Source organism: Chroicocephalus ridibundus, chromosome 6, assembly GCF_963924245.1.
Source record: "Chroicocephalus ridibundus chromosome 6, bChrRid1.1, whole genome shotgun sequence".
NCBI lineage: Eukaryota > Metazoa > Chordata > Aves > Charadriiformes > Laridae > Chroicocephalus > Chroicocephalus ridibundus.
In genome coordinates this window covers 51256785-51284705 of record NC_086289.1, presented here as the reverse complement: position 1 = coordinate 51284705, position 27921 = coordinate 51256785, and the positions used below count along the sequence as shown (strand labels likewise).

Sequence of the window (27921 nt, the reverse complement as noted above, 5' to 3'; positions counted from 1 at the left end):
TGTGCTTAATTATGTAATTGTGACTGGTCCAAGGCAAATAGCAAACCTATTAATAGAGTGCCAAAAGAACAACCTTTCCAAGAATGCTCTTGGATTTAATGGTGATTGTCCAAGGACATTGTTTTTTATTTGCTTTGGTAATACTTCTACACAATGTGTCTCTTCCAGGTGTGGCCTTTTCAGTCAAAGGATCAGGCTGAGAGGTGAGCTGCAGCAGAATAGGCACACTTGAAAGATCAAGCGCAGTACTGGAAGAAATCATTAAGAAATAATCGTGGCCCTGTTGGAAACAGGATGTATTATATTGTCATAATTTCTGTAATATATGCCAAAATATAATCATCTTGGATCAAATGGGTCTCCTTATGTAAGACTAAAAACAGGTTTTCCTGTATTTCCATCATCAATATACAAGATTTTCCCCCTTAATCTAGAACATCAATGTTAAATGTATGTCTTACCATGCAGCATTTTTAAAACTTCATCTTTTAAGTGACTGATAATGCCATCTGAAGTGTATTGAAACTTAAAGAATTCTAATCTATTATATTTTTTCCAACCAAATTATAATCCTCATAATTTTCATTTAATATTTTTATTCTAAAGCTTTGGATGATCTTTTGGTATAAATCTATCCCTTCTGTTGTTAGTCTTCAATTAATTGCAGTGTGGGCTTTTTCTTTTCCTGTCTTGTTTCTAGCCAGGATTGCCCATTTAGCAGCTTTGGGATAGCCACAGAAAATCAACGCAAAGGCATTTCTTCAGCCCTCTTTCCCCTCTCTTTGCTGTCTGTAGCGGGCAGAGCTGATCTTTGCAATTCTGTAGCAGGCAGATGTGATCTCCACTGGATTCTACTGTATAAACAAAACAAAACAAAGCCCATACTGCTCACAAAAACATGCGCTCAGCGAACACTGAGAAGCATTTCAGCCATGTCTCCTTAGATGTTAGATGGTTTGTGAGACTTTCAGTCTTTCTATTGATTTTGCATGGAACTAGGTCAGAGCTGCTTTTAATTGAACAAGCTGGCTGCTGCAACTCTCACTTAACTGTAAAAAAGGGGTATTAAAAATTGATATGCAAAGCAAACTTCTGCTTAATGAGCAAGCAGATGAAGTCAGAATAGACAAACCACCATAGTTAATAAAGAGGAGGAAATGGCTTTCACTGACAGTATAATACACTCCTATTTTGGGGGGAAAATGCCTTAAGCCCTGAGCATTAGCTATGTTTCTTGCATGTGGTATTAATAGCCTGTTAGTTTTCTTTGGGAGAGGTTGGGATAAATTTACAGCTGTGCAGATCAGACAAACCACCACACATCAAGAAACCATTAAAAGGCAGCTCTAATTTTTAAATGTGTAATAAATGTAAATAAAAATCTGCTGTGCAGAAAGAAGAAACTGTGGGATTCCCTCAAGGTCTTAGTATTGCTCTGCACCTGATGTCTGTGGCAGCGGTCAGTCCGTAGCGGCTGGGTGCGTGCTGCTGTCATGCGGGCAGTGTTTCATGGGACGCTGGTGGAGCTGTGCCTGGCCTTGCCCCTGGTCAGGACCCCGGGTTAGGCACGTCTTGCTGAGCAGGGCTGCTGCCAGCTCGCCGGCTCTGCCCCAGGTACAGGGGTAGGAGCTGAACCTGGGACATGTCTCTGGCAGTTCTGATCAGCACACACATGTGCTGGCTGCAGTCTCCACCCCTCCTGATGGCCCGGTGTGTCCTTGGGGATGCTCTGTGCTCCTGCTCCCTCGGCCAGGTCCGTGCCCACCTTGCAGCCGTACCAGGTGAGGTCTGACATGCTGGGGCTGGAGGAGATCGGGAGTTCTGGTTCACATCTAAACCCCGTCTTACTCAGCTTTACACCTGTATGCATATACTGAATTTTAGACCCTGGGAGTAGTACCATTTGCTTCCCACAGCATGCAAGTTCTGCCTAGAGTGATGTATTATTTATTTAGGTTTATAACAAATACACAGAAAAAAAGAGTAAATGAATAATGCATGGATGATTAGCTTACACATTTCAGCTCACAGCTGAGAGAGATGGCAGAGAGCAAGCCTCATTTTAAGTTCCTTAAGACAATGGTTTTTCTTTCTTCCCCCTGAAACCCCAAGCTGTAATAACGGTTCTGCTGTTTATCACTTAGCGTTACACTAAGAAGCCACCAGGACCTGAAATTAATTTGTGCTTAAGAGCAGAGTGGCAGACTGGCCGCAGAGTATACATTAATATGAATGATAGCTTTTCAGGTAAAATGTTTTCCATAGCTGTATTTTTCAGTTTGCTTTGCTCCAAGTTCCAGCTGACTCAGTTTGTTTCTCGCTTTCTTTGGCATTTACGAGTTTTCTAGAACGACAACTCCCGTGCCAGCCTTGCCTAGTGTGCAGCTGTTAGGGGACCTTTCATAGAGAAGAAATTGTACAGGTCAATTATTTGTAAAATATGTTCTTTCTAAGATATTTTATCCACCATCTTATTCTTGAGATGGAAAAGCCTGAGATTCAGGTGAAATAAATAAGAAAAATGCATATCTTTGAATATTGAAATACAATGACACCTGGAAGTGCTTGAAACATTTCAACGCCTTTATGGCAGTTCAACCAACTGTATCCATAAATATTTAAAGTAGTGAATTATTTCTTGAAATTTACATTTTTATGTACTATTTTGGCTTACGAATTATTGAACAATAAAAATGCTTTCCATAATAATTTCAGCTTTCAAAATACAGCACTTGACTGTGAAAAGATTTGCCTGTGGCCATCATATGACTGAGTGAGCTCCCAGCATAACGCTGAGCTTCAGTGTCTCCTAACTCCAAATTAAGGTTTCTAACAGCATTAGGTAACTTAGATCCCATCTGTGTTTCTGCACTTCTCAAATAAATAAAAAAATCTGTGTAGCAGCTACTGTTACCTTTCAGCAGAACGTATATATGACTGGTTAGAGTTCATGTTTTCAGTATGGGATCAATGTGGATAAAGTGACCATGTAAATCGTGCTGTAGCTTTTATAAAGGGTTGCCCTGTTTAAAATATACTGGTTTGATTTTCAGTCCATGATAAGGTCACCACCCCATAAGTAACCATGGCTGGCAGCTACACGTGTGTTCTGCTTTCTGCCAGTGCCTCGCGCCTGACTGCAGGGGCGAAAACATGGAGCAACAAACGTGCTTTTATGAGACATAATAATTTGTGCCACTGAGCTTGCTCCGTGGAGCTGCGGTTGCAGCAGGGACTAGTTGACAGTATAAAAACATCCAAGCGACTGGGAGAGTCAACAAAAGGTCCCAGTAATGCGCCATGACCTGGGAGGGGAGCATTCTGCATTTCTGGAGCTGTCACAGGCACAGTAGAACTGAGGTACTCTTTCAGTCAAGCAAAAACTAGCACAGTGATTTTTCTTTATAATTGAATTTGTGCATGATTCCCATTGAGATTTATTAAGGAAGCTGAAATTATTCTAAAACCCTCCCCAAAATATTTGAGCAAAGGCAAGGCATTAATTTTTTTTCCCCATTTTTTATGTATTTGCAAGTGATCAGGAAAGTAATATTACAGAAAACTATATAAAACACTGACATGTTGTTTTTCTGACTGTGTATCAATGCTACTGATAGTGATCACCAAATAATAATGATTCGGGCTCTGTGATGGGTTGCATGACATTATAATCTGACTCAATCTGCTTTTCATTTTTAGGATATATTACTTTTCAGATAAACTGAGAACTGAAAATCACCAAGAAAGGATAGTGGAATGTAAATTTACGAAGTCTAGACAGCCAGCTGAAAACTGATTTTCTACACCTTATAAAGAAGTAGACTATAAGCCAAATCTTTATTTAGTCTGAATTTCCATAGTTTCCAGCTGGTTGCAGAGAACTGCTGTGCTTTGATTCAGCCGATAATAAAACTAATGCACAAAGCATTTTTATCAGGCAACAAGTACAAATGCTTCTCTGAAGTGGATAAATCCTTAGCTCCACACTCAACCAGAGTGTTTCCACTAAGAGCTGACTGCACGAGCTTGTGAAATTTCAAGGGGTGGTGTTCAAGTAGTGTCAATGAGGCACACACAGAGAAGGTTTTCACTAAGGTAATCACAGCATTTCCAGGAGCAGCTGAATGACATAGTAAATTAAATCTATTGAATGATGCATCAAGTTGGCGGGGCGCTTGCAGGGCCAGAATGGGACTCTCTTAAAGCGCATTCTATTCTTCTGGCTTTCTCTTTGTTTTGCTGGAAAGGAAGAACTGCAATCTAGAGAGAATCCTGTATTGGTGGGGAAAAGGAGTGTGTGCATTTCCAAAGAATTTTGAAACTTTGTTTGTATCTTTCCTTTTCCCAGATAAGAAGTATTTTAAAGAAGAGAATGTTATTGGTGTAAAGGAAAAATTCAGATATGATTGTAGGTATCTGTTATGTGAAAAAGTACATAATTTTTTTTGATAGATCAATGCTCAGAAAAAATAAAAGAGTCTATTTGTTGATAACTGAAACGGTTCAAATCTAGTCATAATTTGGGCTCTACATCTCTTTGCACAGCTCTTTGTATTAGCAAGTCTCCCTACGCAGTCACAGGCAGAAGTGTGTTACAGACATTTCGTAGCAAAGGTCCCTGAAAGGCAGGTGTCATGTTCTATTGATACAGACTGCGATTCAACCTTGTACTCTGCTGGGGTTACCAACTAGGAAAAACAAACAGTTTAGATTTTCATTACAGTGTCTTTTTGCAAACACTGAAGTAGGTAAGTGACCTGAAAGTTCAAGGAAGACATTTAATTTTTGAAGGTCTTTGTCACATAAAATGTCACTGACTCCTGTTTACGAGACTTGCCAAACTGGGGCTGTTTTATTATTTTCTCATGGAGTGTTACTACTGTGAGCAGTTTAAAAAAATCTTGAAGTTGTGGTATGATATCCTTAACATTAATTTTTACTATTTACTGATAGTAATTCATGAAATACACTAATGACTACATATTGCACTGCATATGCAGTTAGATACTTTTACATGTGTCCTATATGACATTTCATTGAGAGATCTTCAAGCTGACTGTGTTGTTGCTCATCAAGTTTATCTGCAGACTGGAACGTCAAAGAACTCGAAACAACGCGAGAGTTTGTTACTGTTGTGCATAGGTGGGGTCTCTGCCGTACCATATGGGTATCTACTATTGCCTCTTCATTGTTTGCTGTAGCAAGGGTAAATGGTGGGGGGGGTTTTGAGCCACAGACAAATTAAAGCAGTTTGAATGTGGTTCTTTTTTTGTGACTGTATCATCAGAGTGGCAACTCCTGTTGGATAGTCCCAGTTCCTGGCCATGGGGATAACTGGGAGAAAAAGTGGCTGCTGAGAGAAGTTTTGCTGTTGCATCTCTGGCAGTCCGGCGCAGCCAGGCCACTGCCATCCCACACGGGTCCCCTGGGCAGCTGTTCTCATTTCCTGCCTGCGAAGGGCTCCTGGCGTTTTCCCTTTGTTTGGCTCTCCCAAATCTTGTAATGTCCCTTGTAGCCACAAGGGCTCAAGGGAAGATTGTCCATTGCTATCAAATGTGAATCCCAAGACTGTAGATACATATAGAAATTAAGGTACATCAGGGGTTTGATTTATAAACCTGAATGACTAGAACTGAGAGTGTCACGTAAGGATTTCTTTGCGCTTAAATATGAGGTATAAAATCACAAACTCAAAGGGATGTTTATTTTTTTTTTTTGCTAAAAGGAGGCAAATTGTTCAGCAAGCTTTGAATAACTAACTAGCAGAGTAATTAGCTGTTACAACTAAAAACAATCTAATGTTCCTTCTGTATCTGGTTTTTCATGTGAATTTTTCCCAGCTACAGATGGAAAAGATCAGGAATGAATTGTTTCTCCATTGCATTGCTCAGCCTGCAAGAAAAGAAATGAGGGTCTCAAGAAAAGAACAGAAAATCACCAGCCATGAAGAAAGCAGATATCACTGCTTCACTTGAAAAATCATTCAATTGTTTTTGGAATTTCTCCTCCTTATATTGATTCGTGGTGTTGTAAGCAGAAAGTAATTTTATGACTCCAAGGATTTTCCAACCAAGTGAAATTTTATTCCCTAGGTTATTGTGCTGGGCACACCCAAAATATTAATGCTGGACAGTTTCGTGGATTCTGTGCTTTTATATTAGAACTTTTGAGGAGGACAGATATGTTGCTTGTACAATATTGCCTTAGGAGAGAGCTTCCTTAGAAAGTGCCTGAAGAAGAACTTGTTCCAAATGAAATGACAGCTGAAAAGAGTTCAAGTATTTCCATAAATTGTTAATAAAAGCATAATTTGGTAGAATACCATTTTCAAAAATATTTTCCTGGCATAAAAAAGTTGTAACAGAAGAGTTACATTTTATCCATCTGCTACATTGTGTATGGTTTTAATAATTAAGAAGTGTATTGAAACCTACATAAACTATAGGTTTTAGGCCTAGATAGTAAAATTTTGATATAGATTGCCCTTAAAAGATTTATGATTAGTACATATGGAATATTGAGCAAAAGATTGTTATATGATATGGGTAATTAGCAGATACTCTGTAACTAAATGTGCATTTGTCTATTTTGTAGAACCACTAGATGAGCTGAAGATCAGAAGTCACAGCACTGAACCACTACCAAAGCTGGAAAACAAAGAGAGGGGAGGCCATCATGGGACAGCTTCCTCCAGGGAGCCAGGGAAAGCTCAGGAATGGGATGGAACGCCAGGTCCACCTGTGGTGTCCAGCAGGCTGGGGAGATCCTCTGTCAGTCCAACCATGTTGGCGGGAAGCAACAGCTCAGGTATGTCAAGTAGCAGAGCAGGGAAGATCTTATGAATCTCCTTGTGAGCTGAAGGATCTCTAAAGATATGCAGATATAGGTAACCATCAGGATTCTTCAGACGTCCAAATATCTTCCAGAATCTGCCCTGCTGCACTAATAAGCATTGTGCTGTCTGCCTGTGCTCTGTACTGGAACAGGATTGGCATGGTGACAGGTACTATAAGCAGGTAAACATGCCATTCATCTGTTTTAAAAGAAGTAAGGAATTCCACTTGACATTGAAAAGGGACACTCTGGCAGACACCCCCAGGATGGCACCTCACAGAGAAGTTCATAAATTCAGATACCACACGCAGTAACAAAAACACACTGTGCAGAAACAAGGCTGTCGTATTACTATGCACAGTGAGTGGACACAGGCAGCCTTTGCTTTATGCTTGTACATACATTTCTAGAAAAGTGACTATGGATTTCAGAAGTCTCAAATTCTCTCTATATAAAATAGTGAATTTCCAAAAACCATGAAAAATAATGCAGCTTTGTTTATAAATTGAATAAGACAAACAGAACTGACACATGAATGCATATCTCTAGACAGATAAGTCTAGCTCTGGCATAAGGACTTCCTTGTTACTGTTTGACATTTGACAGTTCACTTAAAAGAGTAACTTCATTGTTTATTGGTTGGATTGTGAAAAATATCCGCTTTAAAAACAGTTGGCATGTATAGTACTGGAGCCTCATGGTCAATGTTCAGTAAGCATAAGACCATGAATGAGCTATTCAAACAAAAAATTATGCCTGCACAAGAGATCTGCTGGGCAGTCAGTGGCAGAGATGAGTCTTTACAGTGCCAAGCTAGCAGAGGTGCCCACCCCTCACCCTACCTGATAACGGGGCTCGTATTTTCCCTGCATTGCTGGAAATGACACCTGAAACTCAGTATATAACTTGAATGGGCTTTGTTGATGTGAGGTATCATTTGCAGCAATTGTGCAGTCCAGCTTTTCTTGCTTCAGACCCCCCAAACAGCCCTTGGGGCAGCAAAAGTGACTTTCCTGCAAATCTCATGACTCTAGCACGGGATATTTGGGTTTTACTGCCTTTTGCTTACTTCTCTGTTCTCACAAAGCATCCTGGTAGGTAAGAATTTTCCAGATTAGCTTGTAGCTTTGTTAAAAATTCTGTTCCCAGTGTATTAGAGCACCATCTGCGCTAATGCAGGTAAAAAGGTGGGTTTAAAGGTAACACATCAAAGCATTGGGACATCTGATAACTAGACCAAAGGTGTGTACCACCCTTTTCAGTTCTGCGAGATGACAGTATGGAGAAGAATGGAAGAGAAATGAAAATTAAAGAGTAAGTTCTTAGCAAAATATAGCTCTTCTGTCCAACCTTCCTGCATCAGATTTATTTTAAAGAGTTGGTTGATCTCCAAAAGCAGACAAAACATTTTGGCCTCAGTCTTCATTCAGCATCAGCAAACTGTAATAGCTGTTGAATCATGCCTTGATTTAGTTAAGTGTGACTTTGTCTTACATAGCTAGGACTGTCAAAGAAAAATTATGGAACTATTTTATTGGCCGAATTTTGACTCCTTTTATGATTAAAATCTGAGAGCTGATTATGATTTTTCTTTCCCTGCAGTTTTTATGACATTTCATTTGATGAATATTGCCTCTCATCTGCCATGAATATTTTTTCCCCTGTGTCTCTAGCTGTTGCCCGAGCAACGTGTCTTACCTTTAATTGGTGGGGTATTGCATTCAAAATGCTGTACACAGTTCTCCTCAATGAACTTGTACATGATCTGTAACAGTTCATTCTTCGCAATTAAATTAGACCTGTAATGGAATGCAAGAAGAGAGATTGGATACATCTTTATGGAAGCAAATGTTTTCTGGAGTCAAGGAAATAAAGTAATTCTGCGGTAGGAATTTAGAACTTAGATTTACCACAGGACCAAATAAAATCAGGACAATCCCCGGTACGTTAGTCATTGCTGTTGCTCTCTTTCCAACATCATCGATAAGGGAAAAAAGGCTACTTTTTTTTTGGGCAGACATGTCCCTGAAATGCCACAGTTTGCTACCTACCTCCTAGTTCACACTGGTACAGCCATTTATTAGGGCAGCGTTGGAATAATTTAAAGAAAATGGGGTTGAATTGCTCTGCTGTAAAACAGAAAGGATGCAGGAGGACCTCTCGTGTGCTCAGCAGGCAGGTCTGCTGAGGCACAGGTTAACTAGGAACTGGAGTGGTCCGAGTGAATACCTGAGTGAAACAACAGATTTTTTGTGGGTTCTCCCCATCTCTGCACCCGCTAGCGAGATCAGAGGGGGAATGAGCCATCTCCAAAACAGAATCTTGAGCTTTCTGGTCATTTTGTTCAAATGAGCCTGGCCTGTCAGGTGCACATGGATATCACTGTCTCTAATACCTGATTGTTCTCTCATCTGTCACATAATTTGTCACGGCCGCTTTCTGTTTCTTGGCATTCTGTCATTTCTTATGGAAAGCAGTGTAAGTGGTTTGGGGGCATGCTGGCATTTAGGAAAGTCAGTGCGATTGTAGTGAACAGCCAAATGAGATCTGTGAAACAGAAGGCTGTGATAACTTCACTCCGGGAGCTATGAAGAGTATTTTCTGGAATGTTGCTGCTTTTTTTCCTAAGTGCAACCATGAAGCATTTTGCATTGCCACCTGCTGCTAGAGACAGGCACTGCGCTGCATTTTAAATCTCAGATACTCTGTTGTGTCCTGGTTTTGAATCACCATCAGCTTGTCACTCAGCCAGCCCATTAGAATTCTAGCTGAAAACACTGTAGATAATCAGGAAGGGAGTAAATGCCCACCCTTCACTGGAATTACTGGCTAGCATTGTGGAACTGCAAAAGTAATGAATAGTTAATTTCAAGCTCTTTGGGAATGGAGCAAGGCCTGCGAAACTCAAGGTGCAAGACACATTCATTGGTACAAGGAGGGAGTAGCAGCAAAATACCAATTCATGCTGGCTAGGGCTGCTTCACTCAAAGAGGACTGAGTACTCCCACCAACCCCTAAATTCTTTCCTCGCAGGCAATAATCAGAGTATCCCTGTGCTACTAAATCCTTAAGGATTCTCTAGGTGAAGGCAGCTTAATGCTGGAGGTATACATTACTGGGCAGCCTGCTCAATGAGGTCCAGCCCCAGATGCGATGCTTCCACACCTTGCCTGCACTGGTCATCCATGTTCTCCGCACACAAGCTCTGCCCTAGCAGTGCCTGTCACCCAACGTGAAAGGAGAGTGGTACTGGGAGCTGTACACTAAGGGCATCAGGCCAGAGCACAATGAGCCAGGGTGTAGGATCACACGGTCACAGAGCCTGACTGTAGAAGCTCACGCTGCTCTCTGCAGCCATGGTGTTACAGCTATGTGGAACAATGCACAATTTTGCTTTTGATCCAGAGCTTCAAGATTGACAGTAGCCCATGCCAGAAACTTCAGAGAAAAATAGCAAGAAATTTTAAGGAAAAAAACACTGCCAGTAGGACATGATTATTCCTTACCTTATTGCCTCAGTCATTGACATAGACCTGAGACATGACAGGTCAGAACAAATCTTAATTTAAAATGTACCCTGTCTAATACAGACATGGTTTTTCTCGTTTTCTGACTTGGTTTTGAGACCTGCTAAGCTTTTGACCTACGGATATGTAGTAACACCGAGTTCCACAGGTTCAGTGCTCCCTTTGTGAGAACAGTTCGGTTTGACAATGCTGCTCTTCTATTTCAGCACTAAATAGCTTCTGCAGGTGAAGTCCTGACTACTTTTTTTTAAGTGCCAGAATACTAGATAGCTTATTCCACCTTAAGGTTTCATAATTTCAAGTTATGTTTCAGCTTACTCATCTCCTTTTAGGAGACCGACATGGCCAGGCCACTATGATGATAATAGGTGTGATTCATTTTTCCAGTGTGCATGTTTTCTTCCTCTTCTTTTTTGCATGTGATTACTCTCAGCCTGTCACATCGCCTTGTTTAACTCACAACGTGCTTCTTGGCAGCTGTAGCAAATAAGCAATATTTCTCTTTTCATGTGCAAAGAAGAGACTGTGACAGGATAAGAAGCTTCTCCAATGTAAGTGACAGCCAGAGTATTTTTTTTGAATTAAGATTAGGATGGGCAGAATGAAGCCTTCCTTGGATGAATAAAAGAACTCTTCCCATTAGGATCCAAAAATAAAAATCATGCAGGCTGTTGTATTTCTGGAGAATATAGAAAACCATAGCACATTGGTATAAAACTGATCTAAAATATTTCCATAAAATTTTATCATGTTTCAGCACTTTGCTTTATTGAGGAAAATCCAGCAACACCCCCTGCCCCAAATGCAACCGCCCAAGCTTCTGCATCTTTGGTTACGATTGTAGCGCTTGCACTTTTGGAAAACAGGTCATTTATGCGAGTGCTTAAATACATAATTAAGTACATAATTTCAAGGCAATCCTATTTGCAATTGGAAAACCTGTATTTCTGTGTTAGATAGTCTCTCCTAAAATTCTCATCCTTAATGCTGTCCTTTGGGGCTGTCCACTTGCTTATGTCCATGTGTAGCCCTACTGGTGTTGTCAGGACGCAGCTTAAACCTGAGAGTCCATCCACTAATGCTGGTCCCATTGCAGCTGACTAAATCTGTGGGTTTACTTCATGCTGAGGTGGCTGTGGTCCCAGCCGCTAGCATTGTTGGGAGTGTTGTGGCTGCTGTGGGTGACGTAACAGGGGACTGAGACGCAGCTGACCCACCATCCCCTACTAGCATTACCCTGCATCTGCACCTGGCTCCTGGGGGTGGTTCAGGCACTTAGTGAGCAGTGAGCTTTTCATAATATGGCACGGTGTGAGGAATGCGTCATTTGAAGCTGTGCAAAATAATACCACCAAAGTTTCATCAGTTAAATACAGCAACTGACTCTTACGAGCATTTTTGTGCAGCTCTCTAGCTACCCTGAATTCAAACAGGCATCTCTAATGGCTACTCAAGTGCACTGCATCCCCTGGCCCCGGTCCAGTAAAGCACTTAGACATATGCCTATGAGTTCCCTAGCTTGGAAGTAGGCTGTTAGCCCTTGTCAGCACCTGAGTGGCATACAGTGGTGTCAAAAGGCCCCTAGGTGTGGATGCAGACAGGGTCCTGTGTTTGGAGTGGAGTCTCTGGAACCCTCTTTCAGGCGGAACCCTCTTTTAGAACCAGAGGATCCACCTGCACCATGAAGTGAAGCACAGTGCAGAGATGTGGTGCTGTGCTAACTGTATCAGTATGGAGCCTTCCCTGTGTGCTTATCAGGCTGGCTGATAAAACTCTGCTCCGCACCATGCGTTACTGTTGCAAAGGGGACTTTTCAAGAAGTCTCAAGACTGCTCATTTCAGATGTTAATACTGAGCTATCTCAATATTGTCCACATGAGATAAACATGAATTAAACACTAGAAACCGTCCCTGAGATTTGCTGGCAGAAGTTGGTCTTCCTTCAAGATTCTCAGCAGTAAATAGGAAAACCCATTTTCATTCCAGAACCGGAATCAGTATCAATATGCAGGCCTTTCAGGCAGGCTGAAATGATCATTTAAAACGTGAAAACCAAGAGGTCAAGGTAATGAAGGTAACTGGACAGTGGACATAATTATGTAAGGAGACCTCTTACTATTTTTAGATAGCCCAAAGCAGAAGTTATTATTTGAAGTGATCATTATTATTTTGAAGTGATGGAAATCCAGTTAGCCTCAGTGCAGAGCATAAGCTGTCCACAGCTGAAAAATAACATGCTGCAGAATTCAGAGCAGGGAGTTGGGCATCACTTAAGCAACAGACCATTTATGGATACTTTTTTCCCCACAGCAGTGTGCAGTGTGAAGATGTTACTCAGAGCACTAATTACAGTAGAATGGAGTATTTATTTCATCTAAAACTATTCCCACTGAGACCAATGGAATGGCAATTAAAAAACAAAACACATTTCCCTTTCACTGCATAACCCAACTTCCTAAATTTATAAGAAAGCTAGTTGGAGCCATCTCTGAAACCTCTTTTGGTGAGGATCATTATGGAAATTGCAATAGTTTCCTTAATTCTGTAACATATATTACAGGGAGATAAAGGAACTAATACTTCATCTGTGTGTGATAGGTTTTTATTTCTTTGATGCCAGATGAAAGGAGTCTCTTTGGCAAGGAAATGGTAATCTCTTGTTGTTGCACATATATCCAAATTGGAAATTATGACACTTCTCTCTGCTTTCCCAAAGAAAAAAACAAAACAAAACCAAAAAAACCCAATTCCGAAGCAATGGCAGACAGCGCCTTGGAGTTTTTTACATGCTGGGTGTCTGATTCTGCTTGTCACAGCAAAAGCAGAATCTCTATTTAGCGGTAGGGAAAAACAACCACAAAACCCCCAATTCTTGTCCTCTCTGAAACCCCAGCAAAATTCCAGGAGGGAAGAGACATGAGATCCATTATCTATATTACTAAAAGAAACAGTCAGAAGTCTGGCACACAGACAGTGTGAAATCAGAACAAGACCAAATCTAATCAAACCTTCAGAATAACTGCCCAAGTCCAAAAAAAGCAAAACAACAGATTATGTACAAAATGCAAGGTTATGGGGGAGATCAGTCTGCTCCTTTCTGCATGCTTATTGCCGAGTTGACTCGTGGTATGTTTACAGACTGACTAGGAATGAGTGAATTGAATAATGCATTTGTTGAACAGCATAAATATTTTTGCTGCTCAGCCAGCTGGATGTTAACCAACCTATTAATATTTAGTTGATGAATATTCAGCCATACAGATGCTTTCATTGGTCTAAGTGCTCCAGCTTAAGTGGATAGCTCTTCTCCATGCCCTATTGAGTTCTGAAACATCCAAGAAAAATAAGCGTTTAAGGTGACAATGAAAAAGCATCAGTGAGATTGGAGGAACACATTTCAGCATGTTGCTGGTAGGTGGTGTAATGTGCCAGCTGTCCTCAAGTTTCCAAGATGTGCCAAGTGACCTTAAGGATAGTGATGGACATCTTATTCGTTTCCAGCAATGGCCCAACCAGTGGCTAGTGATGATACTCGAGATCCATGCAGGAAATAGAGATATTAGTATAAACCAACCACAAACAAAGCATCAGCGTAAATGAGGCATGAGAAAATACATTTCAGAGAGACACGAGCAAAAGGTATGCGATAAAACATGTGCAAAGGCAAACCTGCTACACCAGGATTGCATGACCCATAGGTCCTTCCGCTCTTCTTGAGAACGTGAGATTGAATTGAGGAATTCTTTAAACCCATTGTAAGGAGGCATGGTATTATTATAAATACTTGCTATTCATGGTAAAGTGGTACTATCAGTGCTGAATTTGAGAGTCTGTTATTGTACAAAGTGTGTCTGCTAAGTGCAAATGTCCTTGGTCTCAGTGTTTGCCCACTAAATAGAAAAGACAGGAGCAGGGTTGGGAGGAAGGCTTGTAAAACATGAGGACAATGAACATGTTCATCTGAGCCAAAAATCATGGGCTGAGATGTTTCCTCGGCCATGAGCAGGAAATGAAGGGACAAATATTTGTCTTAGGCAGAAACAGGAAGACCATTTTCTGAGGAAAAGACAGTTTCTTCTAGACCAGATGTGGGATGTTGAACACTGGGGTAGCACACTGCTGTCGGCATGGCTCAGACACAAAAACCTCCATTAAGGACTCCTGAGCTGCACGGTCACCTTCGTGTCAGTATGTTAACAGTAGTAACCTGCACTGGAAATCAAGGGGGAGCCTTCCGAGAAATGCCTCCACGTACAACAGCAGAAGGAAAATGAAATAACTGTGTAATTTCTGTGCAGTTCTTCTCTGGGATAGAGCTTTCTCTCACAGCAACCTCTACTTCTGTAATTGCCTTGTTCTGGGGAACTGACTTCAGAATTTGCCACTGTTGATGTTCTGATTTCTCTCCTTTCTTCCTACTTTCTATCTCTCAATTCCTTGCCATTAACATCAGATTTCCAAGTATTTTTGGTGTCATTGCAAATCCACAAGTGCGACAGTATCCTCACCACTTTTATACGCTACGTCCTTCATTTTCTGGCATTTCATGCTTTCCCTTAGCACAGTCCGTCTTTGGGCTACCACCTCCCTGAGCTCTGGGATGGAGAGATGAAACCAGAAGCTGCTGTAACTCCCTTAATCACTGCCGTATTTTATGAGGAGTAGAAAAAGGCACTAGGGGGGGCAACAAAAAGGTTTCCTTTATATGCTTCCTGTCTGTCTTCTGTTTTATGCTCTATACTTCAGGAGAGGAAAGAGGCCAGGACATGGGATGGGTTCTGTCTTAATCCCCCTTCTTTTGATCTCAACTTCTGTTGATGATTCAACCAAAAGCCCAAGACTTTAACTAGAATCCAAGCCTGGACTCTCTGTTTCAAGGGAATCCTGGGTCCACCACATTTCAGTTGACTGTAGCAGTAACCCACTTCCTGTTCACTGGTGTATTTTCTTCTCTCTTCCTTCACAGAGCCTAAATCAAGTTGCAGATTAGGTCGGTCTGCGTCCACATCAGGTGTGCCTCCTCCATCTGTTACTCCGCTCAGGCAAGCCAGTGATCTTCAGCCGAGCCAGGTACCATCGTTAGCCAATCGTGAATGACTTCATGTGCTACAACATGCCAAATGTTTCTCACCTCTGTGTCTGTCATTTGTAACAGTAAATGATTTTTTTGGTTTTTGTCTTTATTTTCTGTGCGTGTGCGTGCATCTGTGTGTGCGCATCTCTCATTGGCAATGAAATTCCCCTGGCCACAGCCAGTGGAATTTTCTTTGCTCTTAATTCCTTGTATCCTTTTCTGTCTTCATTCTGTAATATAAATGTAGTAAAACTGTACTGTATGAATTGGCTGGGTTTTTTATTTTTTCATGTTTTCTGTACTTTTTTACTGTCTTTAAAATTTATCAAACTTTGATAAATTTAGTCTATGTTTTTATGTAAATTTCTTTTAAATGTCTTGTCTAAAGCACTTGCACCAATGTTTGTCAATGACTTGTACATACCTGACTTCTGCCCAGATGTACTTTAATATTTGTGCCAGTCTCACATTTGTTTTGAGCTTAATGCATGATTGTATTACACTATGATTTATCACTGTCCTGAAAACTGCTCTTACAGCAAGTTATTTTGTTTAGTTAAGGCAGCTAGACTCTCTTCAGCTATAGGCCACGTAATGCTTACAGGACTATTAAATAGTCCACTGTAGTAGTTCTATTTATTGTATATTGTTGGGAATCGAAAACCAAATCAAAGGAGGAACATGTCCTTGTATCTTTAACAGAGATACGTGGGTTTTTTTCTTAATCAAAAACAAAAATGCCACATAGACCCTTGAGAAAGAAATGAAAGTGTTTGGGTTTGGCAAATTTCTGCAATAGCGAGAAAATGGAAAGGAAATAAAGACACGGGAAACCTATACTTACCTTTATTTTATATGCTAATACTGATATTGTATCATTTTGCTGCGCAGACCTGTATTATTAGTTTGACAGAACTAACTGCTGAGAGTAGCAATTGAGAGAAGAGGTTTCACTTAAACACAATGTGAATGCCTTCTGTCAAGCTCAAAGCACTCCAGTATTGTATCGCTTGTGTGTACGTGCCTACGCAACACTGTGTATGTGTGTGGGTATATCTATGCACAAAGAAAGGTAAACATATATGTATATATGTGCACATACATATATGTATGCACACACACACAAACACCCTTACTTTAGATGATGAATTTTCAGTTGGCTTTCAGGGAATTGGTCCCAGTAATCCTATTGAATTTCAATGAGATTTGAGTGGAAAACTCCCTGAGGACTGCTTTGCAATAATCACGTATTTAAGTTGTTTGTAGCTTGGTGAGTTGCTTCTAGAAGGTCTTGACCAAAGTAGAGACAAGAAGAGTATGATTGATTTATTCAACCCAGACAGCTAACTACGTGTTGGGAAGGTTCTATTTGGGTAGCCTAGTCCATATAGGTTAAAATCCTTTAACCTGAAAAACTGATGCTATTCTATTACTTCTGAGCCTGGCTGGACACAATATCTAACAGAACCATGCACATTTCTAAAGCCTGTTTTACATAAGAAAATCAAATTCATAATGGAGATTCAAAATGACAGCCCATTTAAATACCATGTCAAGTGTTCCTTCATCTAAGGAAGAAATTAGGGTAATTTTACTTCCAAAGGTTTTGAATGTCCCAGTGTTCATGTAGTATGTGATTTTTGATTAAATGGGTCTTAGAGCAGACACGATGCTTTGCTGGTTACTCAGTGGCAAAGGCACCTTGGGTGTTTTGAAGGGATTTTAGTTCTCTCAGTTTATATTAAGAACTAAACAATAAGCCTTGAAAGCAGAAGCTGATGTGATAGAAGAGATAATGAGCCTCTTAGAAGCTGCAGCCAGGGTTCACTGAAACTGTGGAGGAAAAATCCACCTCACTTCATACAGAAGAAAGGAACAAGGATGATAAGAGGAATTGTCAAGTGACTGCAGAGAGTGATCTTGTTAATTGAATAATTTATTGGTATGGATGAGGCTTCATGAAAAACAAGAAAAACTACCAAAAGTTTTTTCTCCCAGAAAGTCTTCCCTTCAAGCTGTCAATCTCTTACTGTCCATCTATTAAGTCGTCATTTATTAGGATGGCATCATTTTTTAAAGGTGTGGATTTGACCCTGATTCCAGTGGAATGACGAAAGTCTCATTATCTCCGTGGCAGATACAAACATTACTTTGTGTTCTTTATACACCTATTCTGTCTTAATCTATGACAGGTGGAATGTGTTTGTAAATAGCTGGGTTGTTAGCCCATTCTGAATGGGACAGATCGTGGCATACAGGGTATTTCTCTTCGTGTGCTGTGGCTATTGATTGTATTGATACTGGTTTCCTTAACCACATCCTAATCAGCAGGCAGACTTCCCAAAAGATTAAGAGGACACATCCTGTTATCCATCTCTTTGTGTTGAGGAGATGGGCACAGCTAACATTCATACAGGGATACAAGCTCTGGGAAAGGGCAGATTACTGTTAGTCAGTTTTCTCAAATCTTCATGGACCCCAAACTGATTTTTTTTCAAAATGTTTAACTTGGGGGAAAAAATCAGATTTGCAACTGAGTTCTCAAGAATACAGAATCATTCAAGGAAGTGGTGAGGACGCTTAGTGATCAACAATAGGTCTGAGCTAAGGAAACCTAAATTATAATTCCAAACAAATATCGACTAATTTTGTAACTATTGACATTTAACACCCCTATGCCTTATTTTCTTATTTGTTTATTGGTGTAGGAATTTTGAGGATCAACCAGTTAATATTCACAGAACATATTTATGGTGTACTGATGGTAAGCATTATACTGATCACTTATAAATAAAAAGAAAGAGCTTACAAAGAGATGAATTATGCGGCTGGTCTCTGATGGAGAACACTAAAATTCTGTAGTGTAGCAGCAGCAGCCAGAAGGTACCAACAGGCTGAGCCAGATCGAGAGCATGTTGTTCCATACTTAGTTCTGGTAAAGGGTGAGGGCATTTTGAAAGAGCTGGTTGCAGGAATTAACCATGGATGACCTCGTGAATTGACTCAATTTAAACCGAAAGATAAATGTAAGTTTATCTTGGAATTGAAGTTATTGACAGTGTAAGGACAAAGTTTAAGAAATTAAGGGAGTAGCAGAGGAATTCAAGTGGAGAGCTTGGAGCTGTAGTATGGCAGAAGCATGGAATGTGTTTGAGCTTAGGAAGTGGCATATAGCTATATTTCCTAAATAAGTATCTTAATATAAATATCTTAAAGAGAGGAGTGTAAGTAGCAGAGAAGCATTGTAGATATCACGAAACGTAACGCCTTGTAGATATTCTCTGATGTTAGCAGAGAGCTTACAGGGAATGGAAAAATGTTCTAGAAAGTATGTATAATTTATATCTTAGAGATAAGAAATGTGTGAATAAAATTAGAAGTAGTAAAAGTCTATCTGATTTTGGCCTTTATATGGAAATGAAAACAAGTACCAGTCATTTGTAGCCATCTAAGTGGACAGAGAACAGTAAAAGTTAACCACTTTGTGAAGTTTATAAAGTAGAATAAACATGGTCCAAGGATGCCCCAATGAATAACTCATCACATATGTTTCTGTATCCTCTGTGCTGGTGCCTGAGACTTCTGTTGGTGATGTTTTACCCTGCAGTGGTAAATGCTCAGTCATGGTTTAGAGTGGATATTAGGAAAAATTTCTTCACCAAAAGGGTTATCAAGCACTGGAACAGGCTGCCCAGGGAAGTGGTGGAATTGCCATCTCTGGAGGTATTTAAAAGATGGGTAGAGGTGGTGCTGAGGGACATGGTTTAGTGGTGGTTTTGTCAGTATTAGGCTGATGGTTAGGTTGATGGTCTTAAAGATCCCTTCCAACCTAGATGACTCTATGATTCTATTCTATGTCAGGACACCCCCATAGCAAAAAAAATCGTTCACTTATGTAAAGTAAGCAGGATTTGGAGTCACAGGTATCGCTATGAACAATGATGTTTCCCTGCATCCTCTCATTCTCCACATCTTCATCTCAGGCTAACAAAGGATTACACTCTATGGGTGGACTCAAAAATCCCTGTCGCATGCAGAATAAGTGTGCACTGAGCATGCCTGTCACAAAAGAAGAAAACATTTCAAGCAACCTGCACTGTGGAAGTCCCTCTGCTGGAGAGCAAAGCATCTTACATTCGTATTTTTAATGTACATAAAATCATCTCTACATCACTGCCAGGTTTCTCCCAAACAGCCTTCTGCACACCAAAAACCCCACTGGTTTCCATTCTAAGAAAAAGGAGACAATGTAACTATTGCTAGATTTTTTTGCTGCAAAGGAATTTTGCAAAGTGAAATTCGTTTGCATTAAGATGTAGACAGCTATTGTAAAATCACGTGTATTAAGCTGCATAGCAGCACAACAGTGCATGTTTGTAACGAAGACCCACAATCTGAAGGAAAATACACCCTCTGAAAGCAAAACCCCTGATGGTTACAATATGGTATTTCAGCTTTTCTGCAAAGCAGAGCCTATTTTCAGACAGATTTTCACAGAACTATGTATCTTATCTGTAAACATGCAGCCTCTTTTCATGCTGCCAGTTAGTTACTTGCTTTTCAGCAGGAAGACAGCACTGTCCTTTACTGTTGTCTCCTCGAGGTATGCTACCTTATTTCTGAAGGTTTGCATGCTTCTAAAGGTCTGGTGTCTTCTTGTGGGGAGGACTGGGCAGTGATATCTAGCTGCAATTTAAGCACAGAAAGATTTAAACTTTGTACAGTGATGATCAAAGTAAAATCCAGAAGCCATGCTGAGATTAGAAGGAATAACTCAGAGGAAGGAATGAAGATACATGGACAGCTATGAATTAAGCAGTTTCAACTGGCATTGAAGGAATGAAGGAAAAGCTAGAAAATACGTCAGAATCAACACTGAAATTTTCTGTGGCTTATTTTTTCCAAAAAAAATGCAGCTCAGTTCATTGCTTGCCCGGTAGTTGCCTGAGCCCCCAGCAAGTTGAGACGGCATGTTTCTTCCCCCATAGGACCCCATCACTGAACATGACCCAGAAGGCCCATGTGATGGACAAACTAACCATTACCTTCCAAAACTGAGGAGAGCTTCCACTTATTTTGTGATTTCTCTGAATATAATGTAGCAAAAGGGAAAGGCCTCCCATTCACAGAATGGACTTGACCATGTAATTATTGTTCTGTACCAAATGAATCCATCCGTAGTTTGACTACATATCTTTGACAGGCAAGAATTTTAGATACAAGTTGGCTCCTTAAATTTGTATTTAGGTAGCTAAATAACGAAACAGACTTATATAAAGGACCAAGCGTGCTATTTAGCTGAGATCTACCCTACCTACCTCTGAGATGTCTAAATCAGGAGTATAATATAGGTTCCCCGCATGAAGAGGGACACCTGCAGAAGGGATTCGCCTATCTAAACCTCAGTGCCTCAGTGACCATCTTTGATAACCTGGTAATTTATCCTCCTAATTTAACCACCTCTGTCGGTTGTGGAAAGCTGGCTGGGATCATTCCTGGTCTGTCCATGTTAGAGGTTCCTGGACATTTACCACTGAATAGATAACAATCATTAAAATTTCCAGGTGGGTAATAGACATTTATACCTTTTCCGACTTGATCCATGGGTGCTGAGTGTTAGGGAGAAGCTATACGGGTGGTACGTCTGCGTCCTACCTATGGTTAATCATTGAAATGACGTGCTTTTGGCATCTTCCCTGCTGCTGAACTTGGTAGTCAGCCTGGCTAGCAGTGGCCAGGGGAGAGCATAACCCGTGTTGGGATGGCTGTTGGCTTGCTGTCTGACGCCCACTAAGGACGCTGTTCCAAGGAAATGGAAATCCAAGCTTTGTGGAGTCCTGAAAGCAACAGACCAGGATTTTTCCAGCAGAGTTTTCTAATGTGTTAACGTAGGTAGAGAAGTAGAAAGCAGAATTTCTACTTTAAATATGCAACTGGAAGGGGTTTTGTCGTCGTATTTGTTTACAGTTGGCCTGAGACAGATATAATGCACGCTAGTTTACGTTCAGCAAGACCATAAGAAAATACCCTCTGTATTGTCTGGGTCTGTGCCTGAGCGGTCCCGGGCGAAAATGCACTTTAACAGCTGTTCAGAATGGACGATTTGGAATACTCCGAAAGGACTAGCAAAAGCCGTACCTTTCCCAGGGCCGGGAACGGGACGCCGGATGCCCGCCGGGCGGGACCGGGCTGAGGTGGGGACGCGTGCGGGGGACACCCGCGTCTGTCGCGGCTCGGATCCCCGCGATGCCCCGGGCGGGCGGGTCACAGCCCGCTGCGGGGGGGCGGGACGCGCCCGGCCCCGCCCCGCCCCGCTCGGCGACACCGTGGCGCCGCCTGGCGGCCGCGCGCCGCCCCGCGCCGGGAGGGGTCCGGCCGCGCGGTCCCCGCGGCGGGGGCGGGGGGGGTCTCGGGTCCCCGTTGGCGTCTCGGGTCGCCGGGAGGCGGCGGCGGGGCTGCAGGGGAGCGGCTGCGCTGGGCCGGAGGGAACGGGGGGGTTTCCCCGGCAGCGAGGGCGCTGCCCCGTCTGCCCGGCTGGCGGGGCTCCTGCTCGGCACAAAAAGCCTGACAAAAGGTGACAAAGCCCTGCCCGGCTTAGGGACAGGTAAAGCCTGTTCAGATCCCGTAGGAACCTCACCCGAATTTTCGGGGAGATAAATTATTTTAGGAAGACTGGGCTGATGTGTTGGGGTTTTTTCTGTCCCTGCTGGCTGCACTCATAAATGTTGCGTCAATTAGTTGCAAGAACCTTGTGCGGAGATCGTTGTGAGCCGTGTTCCTTGCTGGTCCTTGCGTGCCCGCAGAGGGGTGGCTGCACTCTCTCCATGGGTGCCACCACCACGCACAGCCTTGCGCCACAGCAGCTGCCATGAGGGAGGGAGGGAGCTTGCAACCAGCCTCACCTGTTAAATCCCAAATTCTTCCACACAACAGCTTAAGTAATGTTTTGCTTAAGACTCAATATTTAGGTACTAACCAAAATGCAATTAAAACACACACGTTTTATTGTGAAACAAATTTTTAGCATTAAAACTGATGCCTTTCCACATGCATTCTTAGAGCAATACCCTGCAGTTCAAGTGCAGTACGAGCTCATTGTAAGACATTTGCGAAACTTAAGAGAGGTAATTTAGAGCTGAATTTTGACAGGTACTGAGTTCTCTGCAGCAAAGCTGCTCGGTATTTGTCTCATGCCTAAGTGCATGAACAACTCTGTACTGGGTCAGCTACATATCACAAGCCCAACTCTTAATGTCTCTAGCTTTAATTGTGTATACAAAGCATATTAGAGTTTTTGTGGGCCTTGTAAGCATTGTGTTCACCCTGTAATTAATAAATGCAAGAAGGGTAAATTGTTATTATTATGGCTATAATTATTTTCGAAGGCACCTAGACAAAATACTTCCCCAATGAATTGACATTATCATGCTTTAGTTGGCAAATGTGCATCTGAAAGCATATGGGCTCTGTGTTACTCTGTGAGCATAAACAAAGCATCTGTGCTCTTCTATTATTCTCAGCCTGAAGTTGCCATTTGCCCCAGCAACAGTGTACAGGGGTTCAAAGCAGTCAGTAAACGCGCTGCAGTTGTTGGGCATCTTAGCAGGGCCGGGTTCCTGGCTGCTGCATTTAATGAATTCTGCTGCTGAAAAATGAGCACCTATGAATCAAGCTCTGCTGCTCCGTGTCTGATCGCAGCAGTCTTTTTTTTAACTCCCATTAGGTGAGAGAAATACAGTCATTGCAGGTGATGGAGAACTCTGTGGACTGAAGTACTCTTTCATCCAGTTTGAATACTAGGGAAATGGTAACAAACCAAAAAAAAAAGCATGCTAATAAGGGAATTTGTGTCTGCTACATAGCATAAACCCGTGTCACCGCTCAGTACTTCAGATATTTGCTAGATGCACTGATTGAAGAGTCACGATCTGAAGCTAGACCAAACTCTAGTGATTCTGCTTTTGTGGTTCTAGTAATGCAGAAGGATTTGCAATGAAAGATCCAGCTTCTGTTGTACTTGCTTTTTGGGCCAAAGGGGAAAAAAGATCCCCCTGGGCTGCTGGGTAAAGATCTCAGGGGACATACAGTCCCAAATTCCTATTCAAAATGAGTATCTAACTACTGTACTAATTGCTACTCTGGTATGGCTTTCTCTGTTTCTCTTTTTTCCTCTAATTTTCAAAAGTTTTGAAAGTCTATTGTGTATTTTGGATGTAGAATAACAAAACATATGAAACAATTCATGGGACGGTGGCAATCGTTTTCTTCTTCTCCCTGTGTGTAAATGCCAACTGTTCCCCTCCAGCCCATACAATGCCTCTGAGATCTCTGTCTCTGTGCTCCTGGAGCCAAGATTAGGGTTGTTCCTTTTGGATACTTGATCTTTTTCTTCATTCAAAATGTATGTCCACAGTGTGGGAACAGTCCTGTGCCTCTCGCTCTGTAATCAGAGTCCCATGGGAGTTTGGTCTGGACTTTCTATATGCTATTTATTGCTTTGGATGGTAGCTTCTATTTTTGCCTGTGAAGCTGTTCCCTTAAAGGGACTAAATTACTCGTTATGTTTAATCATCACCTTTAATAAGGCTTGGGTTAGTCACTGCGTCCAAAACCTGCCTAATGTTGGCCACTAGGATCTACCACAGTAACATTTGTGGTGGTGTCTAAGAGTCATAGGCATAAATAAGGTCCCCGTGTTGGTAGGCAATGTGTGTAGAACAAAGACTGTCCTTACCCCAAGGGTTTGTAAGCTCAGTGTAATAGATGAGAAAGCAAGCAGTTGCAGATGGGAGTAGATGGGTAAGTATGTGACTGTCAGGAATTGCTTAAGCTTTGGTTTATGTAAAACTAGAACGTGCAAAAACTATTTGGAGTGCAATCTGTATTTTCGAAAGTGATTTTAATTAGTTTTATGTGCCACTAATATAATGCAATGCATTTGAGCGTCTAAAATCAGGTAAATTTTACTAGGAACGTTTTACAAAGGATCTCTCTCTCTCAAAGGGCCCTGTCATGGAGAAGTTCTGCTCCTCCAGTGAAGAACGCTTTAGTGTCTGTGTAGGCAAAAACAAAAGAATGTAGACGTAGACTGAATTTTGTGGGTGCTGGTTTTGCATATAGGTGTGAGGAAGAAACTCCTCTGGGTCCTACCTGGGAGGATGGACTGGCATGGAGGAACCCCTGGTGGGGTACAGAGAGAAACCCTGGGCACGAGCACTTCACCGATGGGACATGGGCCAAGTTTTAGCTTGAGGTGATGTCTGGATTTGACAGATTTGCAAGTCTGGATCATCCAGACCCACAGGATTTTGCCTTCTTGTTCAGGCTGAATGTTCGCAAGAGTCAGGGATGAGTCATTACAGACTGTCGCTGCCTAGAAAGAGGTGCCCGGAGCATGAGCTGTATCCTGAAGTGTCACACAGTCTTCTGGGGACTTTGCACTGATAAAAATCTGCGAGTCTGGATGTCTGACTACGCTTTTGTGCCTTTATAAAGTGCAGCAGAGCCCCATGCCCACGAGAGGGAGCAGTTGGATTACTTTACACAGTTGGGTATTGCTTTTTTTTGTCCTGCAAGGACAAGTATCTTGCACACAAGAAAGGCAAAATTCTGCTGTCGTCAGTCCAGCTAAATATGCTGTCAACATTTTGGATGAGAGCAGCAACAAGAATGTTAATGCTTTAGGGAAGGCTCCGCATTGCATTGTGTTGAGTTTCAGCTTGAATCTGGTCTTACGTAATCAGCGCATGGGTCCAGAGCAGTGCAAATTGTTTCTAAATATACAAACTGCAAATAGAGAACGCTTATTAAAAAAAAAGAAAAAGAAAAGAAAATGCAAACCTTGAAGTGGATGGAATTGCCACATCCATCATCCCTCACCTCCAAGGCACGCCTGACTGATTGGCAGGAGAAGCAAATGTGTCAAAGCTGTCTTCTGGTGGCAGCCAGCCCTGCTGTTGCTGTCCCAACATCTTTTCTTCAGCATTCAGCTGGGCTGGCCATGCAGCAGAAGCGGGTCACAGCATTGCTGGGTCCTATTTTGCCAGGATTTAAGAGCATGAGAGAGTGCATACTCGACAGTCCTCACACCACCAAAGTGGCCTCTGATTCATGGCGCGGGGGAAGCCGGGCAGGCAGAGGTGGATCCGAGCACACCCTGTCGTCATGGTAGGTCCCAAGGCCCAAGCATGGCTTCGGTGGCTCTCCTTCTCCATACCACTCAGCAGCATGGGTTTGGGGCACAAAAAAGACGTGTCGGGGGGAAGCAGCGATGGGTGAAAGCAGTTCAGCTCTAGGAGAAGTAATGCCACAGAACGAGGATATCAGAGATGGGAACGGGGCGACAGTCTCTGAGCTCCAGACCCAGAGTCTGTCGTCATACCTGTCTCACCCTCGAGTGCTGGCTTGGTTGCCCCTATTCCAGCTGTGGTGGAAGAGAGTGGGAGGAAGAGTACGCTATTCCCTTACTCTGATCTCTTCTTATTCTTGCATGGGCTTTGTAAGCTTGCCAGCAGAGTACAGAAAGAGTCTTGTTCCCTCACAGAATTTGTTGAAACTTTTCAAATACAACAATATTCTGTCAAAGAATGAAATACAGCATTTATGAGGGTTCTCACTTCCCGCTCAACATTTTTTTACTGTGTTTACCTAGTTGTTTCTCAGACTGGGAGTTACAATTTCTTTAAAAGGCATAGGACAGACACGAGAAGATCTCCTCTGCCTGGTCTGTGGTTTCAGGGAGTTGTTACGTTGTGCCTGTTTTCGCTAGAGTTGGGACCGCGTGTTTCAGTGCTTTGAAAAATAGTCTTAGCTCAACAGGGAAGTGTGTGGGGACAGATGTCGCAGTTGATGGAGGACAATGTCGGTCGTTGTTCCTTGGAAGGTGAGCTACTCTTCAGAGGCCCTGGAAGTTGGTGAGAACTGCCCTGCAAAGAGGGCTCGGACATGGGGGCAAGAGCTAAGCATGCCCTTTGCACCCAGACCTTTCATTTGAGAGTCAGACTTGTACACGGGTATATAGAATTTAATATGACATATATGGAAACTAATAACTAATATTTACAGTAAAAGACTTATGCAGGTTGGTGAGATGGGGCGATACACGCCTTGAAAGTCTTACGGTCTCATTGAACAGATGTTCCGAAGTTACTACCCCTTGCAACTTATAAAACACTGAATCAGTGAGTCCACTCTCCTGTCTGCCTACAACAAGAAACCGTAAATTATTTGTAAGTCCTTCTCATTTTTAGCTGCTCTTACAGTGTTGAACATGGTTCTACTAAAAATAGGTATCAACTTAAAGTAATACTAAACAAATATAATTCCTGTGAAATAATTTCATTCCAAACATCAGTAAGTTGCCTATAAAGGAATTTCTTTTGGTAGCATTCCTTCCTCTTCAGGGAATCTCTCTTTAAGGCATTTCTCATAAATTTACTTATTCTCTTCCAAAACTTGTAAATTCGCTTCTAAAACTTGTTCTGAGACTTTTGTGTGCAAACAATTAGTTTAGTCACATTAAGAAGGACGCAGTACCAGAACAATAGCAATTGCTAAGTTTATTTCAAACAGTCTTGCAACCACTATTGAAGACATTGTGCCTTGGTTAAAAAAATATTTAAAAAAAAAAAAAGCCAGAAGCATGCTATTTCCTTTTTTTTTTTTTCCCTTTTCTGTGTGTATTTATGTTCAACTCAGGGCAAGAATTTTATAATATTCTTAAAGGAAAAAAACAGAAATAAAAATGGCATGAATTCATGAAAGCATGGGTTTATATATAGGCGTTTTCTGTAAATGAACCAAACATTCTGTATTCTAGGTAGAACAACGTTATTTGTCTGCTCATACACATTTCAGTTACCTCCATGCGCTCCCACTTGTCTTCCCTTTTTTGTATATGAACTGAACGTATTGTACCATGTTTCTGTTCAAACTGTGTGTGTCTGATGCATAAAACACGACCTGGAACAGCGAGGTTTTCCCCACCATCTGCATTAAGTCACAACCCATTCGAGCTTTGTTCTCATGGTTGTCACCATTTCACCAGAATCTTTCGGTGTTTGTATAGCCTTATACAGTATATTGCACTTACTGTACCTGTATAGTATCTTGTCTGTATACTGTATGCACATAAATATGTATATTCACTCATGTATGTATGTATAGTATGTTTCTATATCTCTGTATATGTATGTGTGTTTGTTCATAGTCTTTCACTAGAAATGTGTGGCTATTCATATACATTATGTGTATGCCGGTTATAAAAAGGTATGAACGCCAGCACCCACTTTTGATAACCTACTTTTATTCTCATTTTGTCTTGTTAAACAATGAAAATAAAGATGTCATGTATTTTAAATGAGAACTTTAAAAGATTATTATTTTTACTAATTTTCAGGTTTCCAGTTCTTCAGAAATACTATACGAACATATCCAAAATTGCAAAGATATTTGTGTTTCTCCTGACAGTTTTCTGTGGTTGAAAAA

General features: G+C 41.6%; 1 protein-coding gene across 2 annotated transcripts in view; it reads left to right on the top strand.

The window, feature by feature from the left end:
* Positions 1 to 27921, top strand: part of NYAP2 (neuronal tyrosine-phosphorylated phosphoinositide-3-kinase adaptor 2) — a 152818-nt gene that overhangs the window by 108780 nt on the left and 16117 nt on the right. For both annotated transcript variants that reach the window (XM_063338539.1, XM_063338538.1), the window contains exons 5-6: positions 6595 to 6807; positions 15328 to 15431. In XM_063338539.1, the coding sequence (XP_063194609.1) occupies positions 6595 to 6807; positions 15328 to 15431 (317 nt within the window). The remainder of the gene's footprint in view (positions 1 to 6594; positions 6808 to 15327; positions 15432 to 27921) is intronic.